The following is a 20,084-nucleotide window of genomic DNA, read 5'->3' as shown; positions in this document are numbered from 1 at the left end:
AAAGGCTACCTCAGTACATGGAGGCCAAGGAGGGAAACAGAAGAAGGAACTTTTAATGTCAGTCATCTGCTATTCTTTCACTGGAGCTTCAACATTTTCCATATGCATCTCTGACAGTGCTGAGACTCTGTACTCCAAAAATCAATTATATAGTTCTAAACTAACCCTCCCTTAGAAAACCGAAGTGAAAAGTAACCAAGTTGGAATGTCAGGGACTGCCTCTGGACTGGCATAGATGGTGCCTTGTATCTGGCCAGTATTCAGTAGTTTCTTAAGTTAGTGAATGTCCTGTTTTTCAAAGGTCTTTGAAAATCAATTGTTTTCCCCAACCACGACAAAGGCCTGGGAAAACACATGAGTAAACAAGGGAATGAAAGAGAAAATGCTCTCCCCCACCTCTTTTTTTTGAAAGGTAAGTGAAACAGTTTTTAGATTCTCTCATTGCAAAATCTAGGCGACTAGCCATAAACAATCCCAGTTTTGATAAAAACAAGAATGGACTGAGATTGGGCCACTGCACCCCACTCACTCGGGCAGCCAGAACCACCCAGCATCCTCTTCTCTAACTCCCCCTGGGTGGACAGACACTGTTGTCCTGCTCCTGACTCCCACCAACTGCTCCCTCTAAGAACCCCACCTCCAAGCTCAGGGAAGTTCTAGCTTAGTGCTGGTCATCACCAAAATGAAGGCCCCAGGAACACAGATACCTTCAGCCACAATTTGAGGTCTATGTCAGCTCAAATGCTAAGGGCACTGTCTCTGGGGATCTGTGGGGTCCTGTCAAACCCATTAGCACCTGTTGGTCCCTACAATGGCCCCCAAGAGCAGTTTGGACCCCAGAGACTAAGACTCTCATACGCAAAGCAAACAATGAAGCAGAACCATGAACTCAACTCCACATCTTCTTTTGTTGCTTAGAGCTGACAGACATTTAACAGGGCATTTATTGACTCAATAAATATTTTTTGAGCAAACATATGACAAGAACTGTGCTTAGGCACAGTAGGAGTTACAGAAGAATCGAAGTTCGGTCTCTGCCCTTTGCCCAGGCCTAGGGCCAGGGCTGAGCCAAGGAAAGGAGGCTTGGAACGGCAACATTCCTGCCCCCATTCCCCACTCTTGTCCCCTGGGAGAGCAGCTCCACAGCCAACTGGTTGAATTTTACAGACAAGGTTAGAGCAAAAGGCTTTTATCTCCAAATGTTTTCCCAGTGAAGTATCTTAGAGGCAAGGATCATAATGGCCGGTTCACAGAAATTTGTTTCTTGATTATATGTTCTGGCAGCTGCTTTCAAGAAGGCTTGGAGAAAGCGTCCCACAAAATGAAAGGGACACTGGGAGCTAGACCAGCTGCCACACAATGCTGAGCAAGCACCACCTGTCCATACTCACCGTTCTGTGTCCCTCTCCTCTCCCTTCTAAGTAAGCTCGGATAGTGGCCAGCCCTGCATATTCCCCCTGGGCTCCACTGAAAAGACAAAAAGAGAAGGATCAGCATTTGGGGCCTTTTCGCTTTCGTTTACTCATTCTATATTCATCAGACATGGGCCACGTGTTCACCAATCTGTGACACAAAGGCACTCCTGGGACACCATGGAAAGCTCACCTGGGATCTTTGCATGAGCCTAACTGACCTGAACAGCACCTGGTCTGTGCACTAAAGCTCACCCACTCCTGCTCGGAGACTGGCTGCTCAACCCTTGCTGAGGAACATGAACCTAAAAGATCTTTTTTATGATGAAAATTTCAAAATCATACAAAAATAGAGAGAAGAATATAAGGAACCACCACGTACCTACCACTCATATCATTTCTCCAATTCAAACTTCGATATGTATCTTTCAAAGAATTATTTTTTAAAATGCAACTACAATTACTACACCTAAAATCATGAACAATGATTTCTTAATATCATCGAATATTTAGTCAATGATCAGACAGCCCCAAAGGAACTATGTACTATGAATACGGCACCATTCTCGTCAGTCTCAGGGTCTGCTTTCCCAGGCTCCACATGCACATGGCTGCTAGTGCCTGGCCATACCCACCAAAACAGTCCTTAAGGCACCACTTTTAGAGCTCGCTTAATGATTAACATTCCAGTGAGCAATGCTGAGTCAATCATAAACTGTCGCTTAATGATCTCAGTACTCTCTTCAGGAAGGAAAGGGAAGTGAGTAAGAGGTTTTTATCCCACATTCAAAATACATATTTCCTCCATTTTACAAAATTACACCATCTTTTGACTCTGTGGAAGACCCAGTGGTTTTGGCATTCATCCCTTCTGATCACCCGGTAATATTGAGATCATACTCTAAATTAAGGCAAAAATAAATATTAGATAAACTTTCTTTTATTTCTTAACTAAAAGCTAAAATTTTGAGCATTGGAATTTTTTTTTTTTTTTTTTTTTGAGAGAGTACACTGGCATGGAAGCAGATAGATTTAAAATGTTTGCAAATTAGTGTAGGGGCATTGATGGTTTGGTGTCAGGAGATGGCAGAATTGATGATTTAGGGCTCAGCATGAAGAGAGGATGGAGAACAGGGAAACATTTGGAGGTGAAGGGCTTTGAGACTGGCTGGAGAAAAGAAAAAAAAAGTGATGATTTCCACAGCATGGGCATACCACAGAGCAATAGAAGAGGCTAGATGAGCTAAGAAATAATGATATTAATAACAGTAAATACAAATTGCTCTATTACTTAAGCACTTCCTTTTTACTAGGCACTCTGCAAGGAGTAAGCACAGGTAAATGGTGGCTATTGTTGTTGCCACCAAGCATTTTGCACCATCCCATTGAATCCTCAACATCCCCATAAGGCAGGTACCATCACCCATATTTTGCACATGAAGAAACTGAAATCAGAATGTCATATGCATGACCAACCAACAGTGACAGACAACGACTTCAGTGGAAGTCGGCTTGTCTCAAGGAGCCTCGTGCTTCCCTCGTGAGCCGTGCAGCTCCTCTGAGCATGCTATCCTTCTCAAAGAGAGTTGTGGGAACAAACCTGGGTTTCCCTTCACAGAACCCTTGTTTGACTGATGGAACTAGGAGGTTTAGCAACACATTAAAAAAGGCCTGACCCCATAAGGCCTGGGGCACGCAGTTCCTTGTCACTCGTTTGGTAAGCTTTGCCTCTCTCTGCTGTCTTCCAGGGAGAGAGGCAAACACTGGTGTTCTGGCTTCTGACAAACAAGTTCTAGCTCATTTGCTGTTTCTTATTTCGAGAACAGAAAAATGATATGTCACACTTCAGCAAACCACTCACACCACTAGTTACTTAGGCTCTCTGTGCCTCTCTGTTCTCGTCTCTGAAATGGAGGTAATAACTGCACCAGTCTCGAATGGCAGATGTGATGAGTGATGAGATGATTCACGGTAAGGCGCTTATCACAGTGCCTGGCACAAGGTAAACACTTATTAAGTACTGGCACTCTCCTCACTATTATCACTGTCATTGTCATCATCATCATCCTCAGTGATGCAGCAACCCTGACTGCTCTGCAACTCAGGCACTGTGGATGGGTCACGGAAGCATTTGAATGAGCACTTCCAAAACCCTCAACCTGGATCGCCCTCTTTCCCCTCCCACCAGCCTAATTCTACCCATTCTTCAACTAGTCCCAACTCAGGTTCCACTTCTTCCACTAAGCCTTCCCAAAAGTCACAAATCCAGCTCCTCATGGAGGTCTACAAATCTCCATACGATCCGTGTCTTCTACCCACCTCTACATACATCTTCTGCCATTCCTCTCCTTGCCGCTACCCTCCAGCCACCCAGGCCTTCTCCTTTCTCTGAAACATTCAACCAGTTTCTATCTTGGAGCTTTTGCACTAGATAGTCCTTCTGCATGCAAAACTACTCTGGCTTCTTATTCTATATTTAGGCCTCAGCTCAAATGGCACCTCCTCAGAGAGGCCGTCCCTAAAGGCAGAAATCTTATGTGTCTTGACCAACACTGTATTCTCTATGCCAAGAACACTGACATACAGGATGTTCAATAAATATTTATAAATATTTATAAATATTGAATGAATGAATGATTCTTTACCTCCTCTAAACTTTCATAGCATTTTACTCGTTCTGATAATATCATCCTATACATGTACTGTACATTGGAAATTATTATAGATCTCACATTTACTTTGTGTGCTTGTTTTATCTCAATTAGAGTATAAGCTCTGAGAGGAGGATCTAGGTCTTAGAGTTCTATATATTGCCTCACAGAGAATATACAGAACAGTACCCTGCATGGAATAGCTCTGCAATAAATATTTAGTAAATTTGTTCAAAATTGAGTTCCCTTCTCCAGCCCAGGAAGTCGACAATTAGTGTTGTCCTTCCCCCACATGGAAAGGAGCCTCAACAAATGGATTTTGTATTTTCATGACTTCTAGTCATCTTGTTTTGTTGGAAGACCAATCAAGGTGTTTAGACTAGGAATAAAAGAGACTAGACCTATGAGCCAGTAATCTAAGAGAAGGAAAATAAGCTAAAGAGTTGATCAGAAATGCTGCATGCTTTTTTGTTTTTTGTTTTTTTTGTTTTTTGCCTGAGACACTCTTAAAATCAGCTACTTTTCAACTCAAAAAGTGCAAAAGATAAGTTCTAAATGTCACACACCGTTTACTACCAGAGAACTATTAAATTAAGGGGAAATATTAGTGCCACCTGTTGGTGGAAAAGTATTATGAAAAACAAGTGTTGCTCTGCATAACCCAGATTACCACTCCATGTGGAAGGGCAGCTAGAATAGTGAATTTCTGACATCTATTTATTCTATCTGAAAGGGTTAAATTTTTAGATCTTTGGAACAAATTTTTATTAAGCCATCACATGAGATCAATCCCAAGGGACACTGGAACCTTCTGCTAGATTTTAGAACTACGATTTTAGACATAGGTGATATAGACATAGGTGAAAGAAAGTGGCCTGCTCTTATAGATGATTTTGCGGAATATGTATGGCCAGCAGTCATAGGCAGAAAGTACAGTGCTTCTTAAGCATAAAACTTCAGATGGATTAAGATTATAAATGAATTGTATCCTGTAAAGGCATTTTGGTCAATTACTGTGTACATTTGTCACTGATGTACACACTGCAGAAGTCATCCTGACCAATCATGAAACAATCTCCTTATTCTGCCTAAAGAATATGGTGGCTGACTTTATAGACACCATAAAATTTTCTCAGAAGTTGTCTGCATTAGAATAGTTGGATATAGATTATTATAATTGCTGTTTTTAAAAAGAAAGATTTCTGTGTGTTTTTTATAGTTATGAAAAAGTATCAGAACCTATTTTGCCAGATTGCAGAATATACTACTATTCATGATTTAAGGTGAATCCCAGCTGTCATCAAAACTACTGCTGGATTTTATTTTAATTGTACCGAAGAAAGAGTATTTGTGTTCTCAAGTACAATGTTGTATTAATACAAGTCAAAAGGTGTTAAAATTTTTCCCCAGAGAAAATGATCATGTTACTGATCGTAACATTTTAAAATTTTGGTGCAGTAGTTTAAGATTTATACATTTTTAAAAATTATTAACTATTCAAGCTTAACAGATCTATTCTTGTTTCAATTTTCTCTAATCTTCTAAAAATGATTTCATAGTTTTTAACACATCATTATGGTATACACACTGACGGTCACATTTAATGTGTGATTTCAGAAGTTTTAAGCTGTTTACAAGTTAATGGGTCTCTTTATTTCTAATAATATTTGAACTTCCTGAGAAGATTTTTATAGTATGCTTTTCAAAAATTTTAACTACATTTAAAAAGACATGGCTTTTCAACAAACAGTGCTAGAGAAATTAGACATCTATGTCAGCCTAAGTCTCACACCTCATACAAAAATTATCTCAAAATAGATCATAGATTTAAATATAATGTATAAAACTCTTAAGAATAAACAGAAGAACATCTTTGGAATCTAGAGCTAGGCAAAGAGTCCTTACACTTGAAATCAAAAGCACAATTCATAAAAGGAAAAACTGATCAATAGCACGTCATCAAAATTAAAAACTTCTGCTCTGCAAAAAAACCTTGTCAAAAGGACGAAAAGGCAAGCTACAGACTGGAAGAAAATATCTGTGAACTATATATCCAACAAACAGTAAGAACAAAGACAACGCAATTAGAAAATGGTGCTGTGACCACCAAATGTCAATATGCTTAAAAATATAAAGGAAAGATTACATTAGGATGTTGGAAATCTGCTGGGTTTTCACTGTTGCTGTTTTTATGGGTGTGCATGTGGGAATGCATAGCCTTTCATTCTCTTATTATTTGGGGAAATTTCCCCTTTTTGGTGAGCTTGGGGTAAAGGCTGGGTCCTAAATCCCCTTGTGGAAGCGGAAAGGGACCAAATACTCCCAATCACTACCCGTTAACAAGGTGCTGGACATGCGACCTAGTTGCAGCCCATAGGATACACCAGCCTGCGACCTTATTAATTTAGAGGCAGTCAATCAAGGAATGGACAGTCGCAGGTTTTCCACAGTGGTGGTGGGGGCTCTTCCCCTACAGTGACCCTGATTTGTTTTCTGCTGCCAGCCTCCCTTGAGTCTTGCTCGTTTGTGAAGCCCCAATACCCCGCTTTTTCATCAGTTCTGTGAAGCACCCAATATCTTCCCTATAAACTGCCTTTCTGCTTAAGTTAGCCCTAGCCATTTTCTGTTGTTTGTAACCAGAAACCCTTATGTGGAGGTATTATAAGATCTCTCCTACAACACAGCATCTTAAAGTCACTCATTCCAGGTCTAACAAAGAGATGGTACTGTGGCCATCTGGAGTTTCTCCTGCTCTAATACCAAAGCCTTCCTTGATTTACCGTCCCTTTTCAAGCAGTTTGGCCCTGAGCAAATCACTCCTCTGGATCTCAGTTGCCTCATCTATCACATGGGAATACGCCACCTACTTCACAAGTGAATTTAAATATTTTATTATGAAAGTAATACATGTAATTTAAAAATTTGTATCAGTGCAGAAGAGTACGAAGCTTAAGGCAAAAAAAAGAGCGACCCTTCCCATTCTTCCCATTCTCAATCCCCTCATCCAAGCTGTTTTTACTTTAAAAATACCACCATCAAGTGGTCAGGAACAAAACTGATCTTTGTGAAAGAACTAAAAAACTGACACTATAGTAAAACTGATAGAAATAAAATGATCCAAACAGCCACTGTGTTGAAATGACCCGCTTCAGTTCATGACAACTTTATAAGACCACTCCCAAGAAAATAAGGTCAAGACTGGTGCCCGACTGATATCTTACAGGCCAGATAAACAGTGACTGATGACTTTCCAGTACACAAACCTTGAAAGCAAAGGATTTTAATCAAACCATTGCCTACCTTAAGTACACTAAACCTTACCTGGGTCTCTACTTCTATGAGCTTAAAATAAAATCCCCTCAACATGCCATCCTGAAATGTTTTTATCAATCTGTATCTAATCTAACATGAGCTAAATTCTATACCTATAATCTTTGAATTCTGGTCAAGAAACATCTTGACAGCTGCTCTAACCTTTCTGGTGCTGGAAGATTACCTTTCAAAGAGATAGTTCTCAAACTGGAGATCCCCAAACAATAGCATCAGCACCACTGGGAACTTGTTAGAAATGCAAATTCTCAGCTCCCACCTTAGTCAGGCTGAATCAGAAACTCTGGGGGATGCAGCCAAGTGTGAGAACCGCAGCTCTAGAGCCCTACACACGGTAAACATAAAATTATACTTTGAGAGTTAAGGAAATGGGAGAGGAAAAGCTCCTCTGTCCATTGCCTTATATTTACCCCAGAAGGACTCTTCATCCTTCATCTTTCTCTCTCTTCTTGGCATTCTGGGTGTTCCTTTGGGAAATCAGTCCCTGATCAGAGGTCCCTGATATCTGGCCTCCTAGAGCTCACTGGAGGGGAGGATTCTGAAGCTGCACTTGGCAAGTGTATCAGAAGTGATCAATAACATCAATCATGAGCTCAGGAGAAGGAGGAGACAGAGGTGGCAGTTAACAGGTTTTTTGTTTGTTTGTTCGTTTGTTTTGACTCTCTGCTGTAAACTATGCATAGGCATGGTGGTGGCTTCAAAAACTAGTTTCAAAGTTCATTCTGCTGTTAGACATTAGTCATCTAACTAAACCTCCCTCTTTGGTATTCCTCCAGGTCAATACGCTCTCCAACCCAATGATGCACATGAGAAACACCTGAGAAGCTGTGTTACCTGGGCTCCAGCCCCAAGGAGATTCTGATGTAACTAGTTTGTGGGGTGGGAAGGGCATCCATATTTTTCAAGGCTCCCCACGTAATTCTAATACACAACCTCAACTGAGAACCCCTGCAGCCCCAGTGGTTCTCACAGTGTGATAACCAAACCGGCACATCAGCCTCACCAGGAAATTTGTAAGAAATGTAAATTATCAGGCCCTAACCCAGGCTACTGAATTAGAAACTGGTGGAGGGGTTTAAGTTACATAACAAGCCCCCCGGATGATTCTCAGACACAATAAAGTTTGAGGGCTATTGATTATGCTCTGTTCATACCTTCCTTTAAAAATCTTCCTGGGAGAAGATGGTAGAAAAGCAACTGCCAGGTCCATCAACATTCAAGATTACAGTTGTTTTTGAAAGATAAAAACAACTTCCTCATTCTTATAAGCCAAGTGAGCTAATAATAATTTCAGTTTGTCTTTCATTTTAGATATCCTTGGAAAGTGTTAAGTACCATTTCTGTCGCCCTAAACATTACATTATACGTAAGTCTAATCAAGCGATTCCTAGAGTGCGTGAGCTGCGGAATGAATTCAAGCATGTCAAGTGTTGTGGGAACAAGCTGGGCACAGCAGGAAATGGAAAGGTAATTAAATATTGTTTAACTATGTTCTCCGCAGAGCTGGAAATGCTCTCCGGGTTTGTGTATTGAGCAAATAAATAGGAAAGAAAAATAGGGACAAGCTTTTTGACCCTTTTGTTGCAAGTCCTTTAAAAACTTTTGGGATCTAACTATCCCAGAAAATAGAAAGACCAAGTTAAGGCTTGGCTACATTAACCAACGTTTTCATGACACAATTTGTGGTTATCATCCATATTTATCGGCCATTCTTCAATTAAATCTCAATCAAATCAATAACATAGCACAGTGGTCCCCAACTTTGTTGGCAGCAGGGACCAGTGCTCCTATGAGAATCTAATGCCTGATGATCTGAGGTGGAGCTGAGGCGGTGATGCTAGTGCTGGGGAGTGGCTGCAAACACAGATGAAGCTTTGCTCGCTTGCACACAGCTCACCTCCTACTGTGTAGCCCTGTGGTAGACAAATTATAAGACTTGGAATATAGAATAATTCTAAGACTTGGAATTTCTAACCCACTCGTGGAGAGAAGATTAGCAAAAATAAGCCAAGAGAGTTGTAACAAGCTAAAAATAAAATCCCACTCACATACAGAATATGTGGCCCATTCCTTCCTCTTTTCTCCAAAGCATGACATCAAATCACTCTACTTGCTGGAAGAATGCCCCTGTATCTCCCCCAAAGAAGAAGGCATTTCCCCATCTGTCACAGCAGCCTCTGCTCAGGACCAGAAATATCACTCATCTAAGCCTCAATTTTATGCATAGCCTGTCATTCTCAAATCGGCTCTTGGAAGTGGGTGTTCTATCTGGGAATCTCTGGAGCTGAAGAAGCCATCACTTTCAGGAACTACAACCTGATAGAGATCTCTTTCCTTCCTGCAAGTCTAAGACGGGGTACTGAATCTCTCTGTCAATCATACGAATGTGGAGAGTAGAACAAAGAAAGAACATCAGGTATACTACAGAAAACAACAGAGAAACTTCTGAGATAGTGGTTCTTAGCCTCATCTGCAGGTTGTAATCAGGTGGGGAGCTTTAAAGAAATACTCATGCCTGATTCCCTTCCCTCACTTCTGTCTTTCCCCATTGAGATTATGATTTAATCTGGATAGCGATCTGGACACCAGAATTTTTATAAATTCACCGTGAGTCTAATTTACAGCCAGGGTTGGGAATTGCTGCTATAAGGGAAGGCAAGTTTCCTCATCCTTAGGTCATCCTTCTGGGGACTCTGGCTGGGAGCTCAATTTACTGCAAGAGCTAATGACTTAGTCATGAAAAATTGCTCTCCCATATGACACTGAAGATGTGATCATATTCCATCACTAGAGGGCGAAGTTTCCTTATTTTCAACATTTAATAAAGTATTATTGCCTCAGGTTAATTCAATCAGGTTCCTTCCATACTTAAAAAAAAGTTGAATGATTACATTTAATAAAAGTATACTAAAGCCTAACTTTTGTGGATGTCAGTTCCTCCCTATTTATGAAAGGGTTTCAGGGCTATTATTAAAAGAGCTCTATATCCTTTCATTTGCCATATACCTTCTTCTTAAAGGGTTTGTGTTTTATACTATATTGTTTTTACCAAATGCATGGCTTTGCTGTGTAGCCTATGTTACCAAACATGAAGTAGGGCTCAATTATATCTGATTAAGATCTGATTACTTTCTGTTTCAGAAAGTGAAAATAAAGTCTCAGTTTAAAAATCATTTGATTTTTGCATCTTGAAATCAAAATTATGCATTTCTAATAAGCTCCTAGGTGATACCAATGCTGAGGCTGCCAGAGGAGAATTACACTTTTGAGTAGTGCAAGGTAGAGAACCTAGGGGCCAATACCAACTCCTCTTCTGAAGATATCCTAATGCAGGAGGCCCCAACCCCCTGGGCTGCCAATCGGTAGGGTCCTTGGCTTGTTAAGAACCCAGCCACACAGCAGGAGGTGAGCAGCAGGCCTGCGAGGGAAGCTTCATTTGTATTTACAGCTGCTCCCCAGTGCTATCATCACCACCTCAGCTCCACCTCAGATCATCAGGCTTTAGAATCTCATAGGAGCACCGGTCCCTGGTGCCAAAATAGTTGGGGACCGCTGGCCTAAAGTGTTAACTCACACACTGATAACATGTCTGTCTGTCTACCTATTTCCATGAAGACAGAAAGATCACAAACCGAATGGATTCCAAATTGGCTGTATATCAGTCACTTGGCTGCTTCTGAAAAATATTCTTACTCTCAACCCCTAAAGATTCAGTAGGTCTGGAGTGGAGCTCAAGAATTTGTATTTTTAGCAAGCATCCAGAGGATGTGCCAAAGCACTGAGCTTTTCAAATCTGCTGTCCTTCAAAGTTTTTACTTTACAAAGAGACCAAGGCCAGAAGACAGAAAGGGAACTTTCGAAGTCAGTGACAGAACAAACCAGGATCCAGGTTCATTGCTACTTGTTAGGAGTTAACATGTGTGCTTGGTTTTAATTCTTATGCTGTGTCTTTGATGAGTCTAGTAACTAGTTTCCAAAGATGGCCCACAATAAAACTCAATATTCACATCTGTGTGTTGCCCCCTCCCATATTCAGCCTGGGCTGGCCCTGTAACTTGCTTTAACAGACTGAATGCTCTGGAAGTGAGGCTGTGTAACTTCAGAGGCTGGGCCTTAAGAGTTTTGCAGCTTCCACATCTTTTCATCTTGGAAAATTCCACTTTGGACCAGACATCATTCCATTAGGAAGTTCAAGCAGCCATGTGGAAAAGTCCACATGGAGATGAACCAAGGCCCAGGTCAACATTCTCAACTGAGGCCACAACCAACAGCCCATCACTAACTTCCCAGCTTCATCAATGAAGCCACTTTGGACCTTCTAGTACTCCACCCCTATGGAGTGTAACTGTACACTCAACTCTCAGAATAATACAAAACAATTATTGTTTCACACCCCTAAGTTTTGGAGTGAGTATTATACCTCAAGAGATAAACACAGCAGGAGAGGACACTCCCTTACCTGTTAGGCTGTAAACAGATTTTGTCATAGCCCGTGAGCTCACACAAATCCTTCTCCAGCTCTTGGAAAAGCTGCTGATACCCTTGAGCTTGCTCCAGTGGCACAAAGGGGTGGATATTTGCAAATTCACTCCATGTGATTGGCTGGAGCAAGAAGAGAAAAACATATGTATATGTACATATTGAAATAGCAGTAACAATACTAACTTTAATGATGATGATGATGATGATAGCAACAGATAACGCAAAGAATGTGTACTATGCACCAGAAACTGTTCTCAGCACTTTAAGAATATTAAGTCACCACAATCTTACGAGGTAAGTATTATTACTGTCTTTATTTAACAAGCGGGTCGTAGAGTCCCAGAAAGAGAACTTATACAAAAATATAATCTTTTTCTATCTTTTTAGAAACAAAAAGGCCTCAAAATAAATTTATATCCATGAAACCCAATGAACTGTTTCAAGCAGTTTATTCATAGTCTTACATAGCACATATATTATTCTCTTCATTAAGCTGAACAAAACACTGGAAAAGCAAATGGGGGAAATCTTCCTATCATTATATCAAATGATTTCCTTTGCCTGGTGTGATTTGTCACATCAGAACAATCCTATGAGACAGAAGGAACAAGACAGCTTTGCTAAAATTGATCTTAGCCTAGTAGAGATACTTACCAACACAACAGCAGGTAACAAATCTGTTGACACAAGAAATAAATTAAAACCTCAAATTTCTACCCTTCTGTCACTGTGAATGGATCTCTAGAAAGAAGGCTTAAGGTTCTTAATTCTACCTAAGCTTAACAACTACAAATTGATAAAAATAAAAGCTTTTAACATGGCAGATTTTAAAAAAGGATTGGGAAATGGGAGGATAGAAGGGTATAAATAATATATGTTTAATTACTTTAATATTTGGAAATAATTTTACTCGTAAATTTAAATGATCAAGTTGTAGTAAAATTAAGGTTTCTGCCAAGATTGCTGATTATGAAAGTAGTTATTAAATCACAGTCCCAGTAGCAGCTTTCTCTAGTGATCTGCTTATGTACAAGCCAGAACAAGTTCCCCCTTAATAGAAGTGACCTACTTACTGTGAGTTCAGAGGAACTGTTGAGCTTCATGGTGCAGGACCCCTTGAAGAAGATACAGCCAAAATGTATCACATTAGTGATTTTCTATGGTCCATCTGATCAGCCCACTGATGCCCCCGCATGGTTTTTTGGCCACCCTTTCATCCTTCCTGCAGCATATTAGATGTGACCCAAAGACGTGGGATTAGGGTGGGGTTGGAAGTGGGAATAAAAGCAATAATTACCAGTGGAATCATGCTGTGAACAAGGGAAATGTCTTTGTTTTCCAATTTCTTCATATATCGAACAATATTTGTTTCTGAGTGATAGCTGTGAAGATAGAACACATGATTTGGGCCAATATAATTAGATAGATAAGAATTCATACACGTCCTCCCGAAAGATAAGACACACTGAGATCTCCCTTCAGTGTAGAGATCAAATTGGGTCATGGACAAGCCAAGAAAGCATCAGAGAAAAGGCACAGAACCCCACAAACCTCAGATGATGCCCAAGGACAAGAAGCTGTCTGTGGGCATAAGAGGAAGATTGGGAAGAAGAGGATGCTGACTTCCTGGGTATGCTCTTCAGCCTAGCAACTATGCATCCAAACCTCCCTCTTCCCAATGAGAAGAATTAGGGCTTACAGTGCCAAGGGTGCAGGGCCACCAGGAAATAACATGTACTTTCAGGAATATGATCCTTATAGAGATGATTTATTAGTGAGCCACCATTACCCAGCCATAACACAGTCAGAGTCAGAAGCCACTCTCTACTGTGCTCCCAAGCCACGACACACAATGCAGAAGTCACACTAGCTACACAAACCTGTTGAACACTTGATTTGTGAGGAATGGGCTGGTCCTCTTGAAGGCAGACCCTGGAATACCTCTCTGCTCCTCGCCCATGCTTTCAGCAACCAGCTCCTGCACAGAGAGACCACAGAAACTAAAGGGCAAAAATTGTGCCAAGAACCACATGTGGACACTCAGGCCTGTGGTCTAACAGAGGACCCGAAATGTATCCTAACAGAGCACCAGAAATCCCCTACCACACCCACTACCCACTCACCACCCACCTCCCCACCCTACCCCCTGGAATCTGGCATGGTGTCATGGTGACAAGTGTCAGGAGTCATGAATTGTTGCAATTCTCCAGAGCACTGTTTTTAAGTTCTGTTGAATTCAACCACAGAAAATAAGAAAAATTGTATCATTTTTACTGCAAAAAAAAAAAAAAAAAAAAAAAAAAAAAAAAAAAAAAAAAAAAAAAAAAAAACCCGACATCTCCTGCATGTTCCTTGAATAATGAAGCAAGTCCCAGTAAATTATTTTAAAAGGCTATCAAAAAAAATTACTATGATATCACTCAGGTAAGTATTCTCACCTGACATTGCTCTTTTATCTTTGAGAACAATTCTAATAAAATACAAATGACAGGACCATACAATGGGGGAAAGAACAATCTCTTCAGCAAATTGTGGTGAGAAAACTGGATATATACATGCAAAGGAATAAAGTTGGATCCTCACACCGTATACAAAAACTAACTCAAAATGGATTAAGGACCTACATTTAAAAGCTATAACTATAAAGCTCTTAGTAGAAAACAAAGGGGCAAACCTGTATGACCTCGGCTTTGGCAATGGTTTCTTAAATCTGACACCAAAAACATAAGCAACAATAACAACGTAAAAATAGACTCATTAAAATTAAAAACTTTTGCACATCAAAAACTATGAAGAGTTAACAGACAACCCACAGAATGGGGGAAAAATCTGCAAATCTCATATCTTAAAAGTGTTTAACATACAGGCTGGTAGTATGGCCATCTAGAAGCATCAGCGGGAGCTCCATAAATATTCCTCAAATGCGTGGAACAAATGCCTACAATGAAGTTTAGCGCAGAAGACTAGAGGGAAGATGATTATTTTGTCTTGTTTATTAAAGTTTAAAAAGAACAGTGTGATACTTCTTTGATGATTTACATTTGTCATCTGATACTAAAGTCTTCTTCAAAGAGGACAAAGAGAGCCAGGACAGAACCATTCAACACTCCAGAACCTATTTCTACTTCTTTAGCAAATGCTTCTTTTCATTGATTCATTCAACAAATATCTACTAAGTACTTCCTATGCACCAGGCTGTGCAGAGTGTTGTGATTAACACCTTGCCACAGGTCCAGGTAGCTACTTTCTCATTCTCATTCCATGGAATGGTAACCTTTTTCCTCACATGTCCCTGCTATTTCATTGTTTTAGAAACCAACTCAGTCACACTGAACTGCTTCTGATTCTCATGTATTCTCTTTCCTTCTAGCCTTTGTGGCTGCTTTCTCCAGTGTCTGGAACACCTCTGGCCCCATCCCCCTCCTCAACTGTGCCATCTTAGTCCAGAAAACCCCTACTCATCTCTCAGAACTCAGCTTAGGATAATTTATTCCAAGTCTTGGTGAGGAGCCTCTCTTCCGTGCTCCAAGAGCATCTTCAGATGTTGCCCATCACAACACATCACCTGGATTGCAATCTTGCGTTTGTTTGAATCCTCATTAGGCTATAAGCTCCATGAGCGCAGGAATCGTGTCTAATTCGCCATGACCCACAGGGCCTACCATAGTACCTGACACATATCGGGTCTTCGATAAATATTTGTTGCATAATTTTCCCAGAATCGATATAACCAAGATGCCAATGTCATGAATCTCCATATTAGAAACAGTTTCTATTAAACACCATTAATAAGCCTTACAACTAACTTGGGTACGTGGTCCTCGCTGGGGCCCACAGCAGTGACCTCTAACTACTAGTAGTCACAGTAGTAAAGGACAGTCAGTGGTATAATTTTAACAGCAGCCCACCCAATGTCACACCGGAACCCTCTCCCTCACACTCAGGCCCACAAGAGACAAATGCCATCTTTGACACCATCTCAAACAGTCATGAAGGAATACATGTGTTTATTTCACTTACCGCAGATGACTCACAGCCAAAGATCCACAGCAAGTCATCCAGATCTTTTTCACTGACAGTTTCATCAAGAGAAATACCAAGCTACAGAAGTGAAAACAAAAGAGAAAACATCAGCTTTAAACACTAACACTGGTGGAGAAATCTCAACAGAGGTAAGGGGAGAAGGAGCTGGACAAAAGTCCCAGTCATTCTAAAACATCAGGGTTTGATTATATTTAAGTTGGCCCTTAGGCAAAGGAGACTAGATCAGCCCCAGACTTCGCAGGACTCTCATAATCGATGGCTGCAGGGCACTCCTATTGGTACTAGATACGCTCACCGTTTTCTTCCTTAACTTACTTTATCGCATCACTTATCATAACCTTTACCTTGAACAGTCGTATTGTGAAGAGAGGAGTATTATGAGCAAAATGTGTGCCTAAGAGCCCCGTGTATGAAAACTCAAAGTTTTAAGGAAAGCTGAGAATGAATGTTCCAAATTGGAAATGACAATTGTTTATAAAAAAAAAAGATTGTGCCCAATGTTCCAAAATTGATTTTTCAAAAATAAAAAAGAAAGCTATGAAAATTTAGAGAATTTGTAAAAAAAAGAAAAAGAAAAAAAGTAATGGAAAGTTTGACTTACTGTGCCATCCTCAAAAAGCCGAAAATTGATTTGCCGCTGGGCAGCCCTGCCTAAGACCTCCTTCACTGAGCAGCCACATTGAACCTTTAAAGTGTCGAAGAACAAGTCATGCTGCAGTTGATGCCCTGCTCGCTTGAGACCTAGACAAGACAGGAGATTCACCAATTTCCAACCAAGAGACCTGCTCCTCTGCCACTGACATTTCAGAGAAATAAAGAGGTAAATCCTACTATCACGCAGTCTGTCCCTGCCCTACCCAATGTTTTGGTGGCTGCTTCAAAAAAAAAATTAAATGTTTATTACTATGCCATAGAAAATTGTGAAATAGATATAAAAGGGGGGCAAGAGAGGAGGGGTGGGAATCACCATAATCACCATCCAGAAATAACTAGTGGTTACATCGTGGTATATATTCCTCCAGAAGTGGAGTGAGTGTGTGTGTGAATGATCACACATTTATTTCTTTACCCTTTTAAAAAAAATTTTAATATACCATGAACGTTTTGTCTTTCTACAAATCAAAGCCCGTATCATTTTTAATGGCTGTAGGTGCTTAAACTTACAAATGTCCCATAATTTAACTAATTACTTATTATTGAACATTTAGACTATTTCTAAGATTGTGCTATAGTAAACAGTGTTTCGATGGACACTTTTTACACTCCGATCTGATTATTTCCTTTGGATATAGTCCTAGAAGTAGAATGTCTAGATCAAATTGTCCACACATTTTAAAAGCTTTTGATCATATTGTTTAAGTGCCCTCATAAAGTCATGCCAGTATCCTCATTCTTTTTAATCATTGCCAGTGTAACGAGAGAAAAATTGTTTTACTGTTTCAATTTACATTTTTTTGAGTAAAAGTGAGGTTGAAATTATGTTCACTGACCATTTATTTGTATACTTACTTCTTTTACAATTACATATAATGTCCTTTGCCCATTTTTCTCTCAGGGTATTCATTTTTCTTATGTATGAGATGAGGAGAGTGGGTAAGAGCTCTATATATTAAAAACATTGACTCAGCCTAGCATAGAAGTTGAAAATATTCTTCCCAGTTTTATATTAGACATTTAATTCTGCATACAGTATTAAACATACAGTGAGTTTTCAATTTAACTTACTCATGTTTATCAGTCTTATTATGCCCAAAAGTTTTAAAACTGATATTTGACTCACCTTCAGACAAAATCAAAGTGGCATTATGTACCCTCTTAGCAATATGCTCCAGCCCACGGGAACCGTGGTAGATTGCAAACATGGCGGCCATATTCGCCAAGAGAGCCTAAAACAAAGAACATTTAAAGAATCATGTTCAACAATGTGAAAGATGATTAGTGGAAGGGACTATTATTTTGACTTGAGATACCAAAATTGAAAATACGGACAAAGCAAAATGATCAGATTTCTTGCATTCTCTATGATAGCTGGGTACCATTTATAACATGCCTGAACACCTGAGGGGGAAACACAGCATCCAAGACACCATGGAGTCACTATACTAAACCTTCAAATGTGACCATTATCAAGGGATTCCATCCATGCAACATAATCATGTCATCCATAAAAGGGAAAATGACTGTCATCAGACACCCAGAACCAAAATTTAATGTTGGAAGACAGCAGAGAGATAATAGCCTTGGGAGGGAATTTTATATTCAATCAAACAGTTCTTCATGGTTAAAAACAAAAAAAAATTTTCAAAAACAGAAGAACTCAAGAAATACAATTCTGCGAAGGCCTTAAGTAAATCACTAGAAGCTGGATTTCAACAACCAAAGAGATGAATGGAAACTCTATGGCAAAGAACTACCAAAGATGAAAATGTAGGAGGCAGGGGAATAAAACCAAAATGAGTTGGCAAGAGATACATTAAAAAACAAACAAACAAACAAACGAAAAAGACAGAACAAAGCAGCTTATTCTCTGCTGACAGAAAGGTCACTTACTTAGGTAAATATATCTCTCTTGACTATTGGATTTAGGTTTCATGAAAATATTTATAGGGAAGTGTATGTTCTAGTGTGACAGAAAACAGAAAGGAATGGCATTGGAATCTCTCAGAGATAAGGGACACAGACAGCCCAGGGATGCTGCAGTGAGGGATTCCTGTATGCGGAGCAAGGAAGGGACCACTGTGATGACACCTTGGGGTGAGGAAGAGGACAAGAAGAAGATAGCTAGAGCGAGGAACCAAAATGAGTGTCGACTTGGGGGAAAGTGATGGAGGCTTACTTACTGCTTCTTCTCCTCTTGGCCCCATCCCTCAACTGTCTTTTCACCGTAGATCCTGATACTATATAGCCTTCTAACCATATAGTATCATCTTAGGTGACTTGTCCAAACTCAAATCTCAGACTCCTTACCTGCCCAGTCCACTTGATTCTCCCACAGACCCTCCCATCTCATTGGTTCAGTAAATTTTAAATTTCAAAGTTTTTTTTTTTTTAAATAGCTCTGTACCATCAATGATGCAAAACTGAGAAAATCCCAGTGTAGACCCTATCATGCTCAAGAGGAAAGGGGCAGCCTTTGTAGTAACAATGAGCAAGAAGTAGGAGGCTGGAGTCAAAGACACAGAGTGTTCAAGGAACAACTCAAAAGATATAAGTCATCTTTAAAAATAAAAAAAAAAAACAATAATTTCTAATTTGCAAAGAGAATGACCCTGGAGTTATGAGCAATTGTTTTATGCAACCAATTATGAAAAAGCAATGCCTGAAATGAAATAGATAATAAAGAGTCAGAAGATCTCCAGAATGAGAAGGTGAAAATCAAAGAAGACAGAGTATGGTTATCTCCAGGGCAAACATCACCTGAATAATTGCTGAATAAGATAGAGACCTTTTATAATCCAAGTTAAAACTGAAATATCAGCTATACATGAACTGGAAGAAATAAAAAAAGTACAAACACAACTTTTTTTCACTGTAGACAGCCCAAGTTCCCCTGGAAAATTAGAAAACCCTTCAAGCACTTATGATCAGACACTTCTGGAAGAACATGAGCAGAAAGGACAAGCAGGAGCAGTCAGTTGCAGAGGAAGGGAAAAATGTGTAAACAGAGAATTCAACAAATGGAGGGTAAACTACAGGAAGTGAAGGCATCATATAAAGACCTATTTACTGTCAACAGTAGAAAAGCCCATGACAACTGGCTCCTTTCTGTGATACTAGAAGAGCTCTTACTTGAAAAGCAGGAGCTACCTTCATGAGGCAAAAAATAATACAAGAAAACCAACTGAAGAAACTGCTCTAACGACCAATGCCTATACAACCAACCAACTGTAAGAAGACCTTATCATCTACTGCCTTTTGGGAGAGGCTTTCTCAAACCTGATGGTACCCTGAGGCAATGCCCTGAGGGAAAAGAACACTGTGTTGCCCGTTGAGGTATCTGTGAGATCTCACTCCTTCTCTGACCCTGAATGAGAGACGGACCCAGAATAGATCATATGCACAGCAGTGGTCCTCCACCTCATCCTAAGAATTGGCTGGATATCAGAAAATACTGCTCCCTCTGACCTGAGCAGCCTTTGGGCAACTTCCAGATAACTTATCTTAT

General features: G+C 40.0%; 1 protein-coding gene across 1 annotated transcript in view; it reads right to left on the bottom strand.

Annotated features, from left to right (window-relative positions):
* The window catches only part of GLDC (glycine decarboxylase), a 74,926-nt gene that overhangs the window by 25,549 nt on the left and 29,293 nt on the right, over window positions 1–20,084 (bottom strand). Inside the window, exons 9-16 of the mRNA XM_006918365.3 lie at window positions 17,700–17,805; window positions 16,521–16,660; window positions 15,896–15,976; window positions 13,756–13,853; window positions 13,173–13,257; window positions 12,949–12,990; window positions 11,853–11,995; window positions 1,392–1,467 (exon numbers count right to left, since the gene is read on the bottom strand). Coding sequence (XP_006918427.1) covers window positions 1,392–1,467; window positions 11,853–11,995; window positions 12,949–12,990; window positions 13,173–13,257; window positions 13,756–13,853; window positions 15,896–15,976; window positions 16,521–16,660; window positions 17,700–17,805 — 771 coding nt within the window. The remainder of the gene's footprint in view (window positions 1–1,391; window positions 1,468–11,852; window positions 11,996–12,948; window positions 12,991–13,172; window positions 13,258–13,755; window positions 13,854–15,895; window positions 15,977–16,520; window positions 16,661–17,699; window positions 17,806–20,084) is intronic.

This window comes from Pteropus alecto, unplaced genomic scaffold (genome assembly GCF_000325575.1).
Source record: "Pteropus alecto unplaced genomic scaffold, ASM32557v1 scaffold95, whole genome shotgun sequence".
In the NCBI taxonomy this organism is placed as follows: Eukaryota; Metazoa; Chordata; class Mammalia; order Chiroptera; family Pteropodidae; genus Pteropus; species Pteropus alecto.
This window is presented reverse-complemented; position numbering and strand designations above follow the sequence as displayed.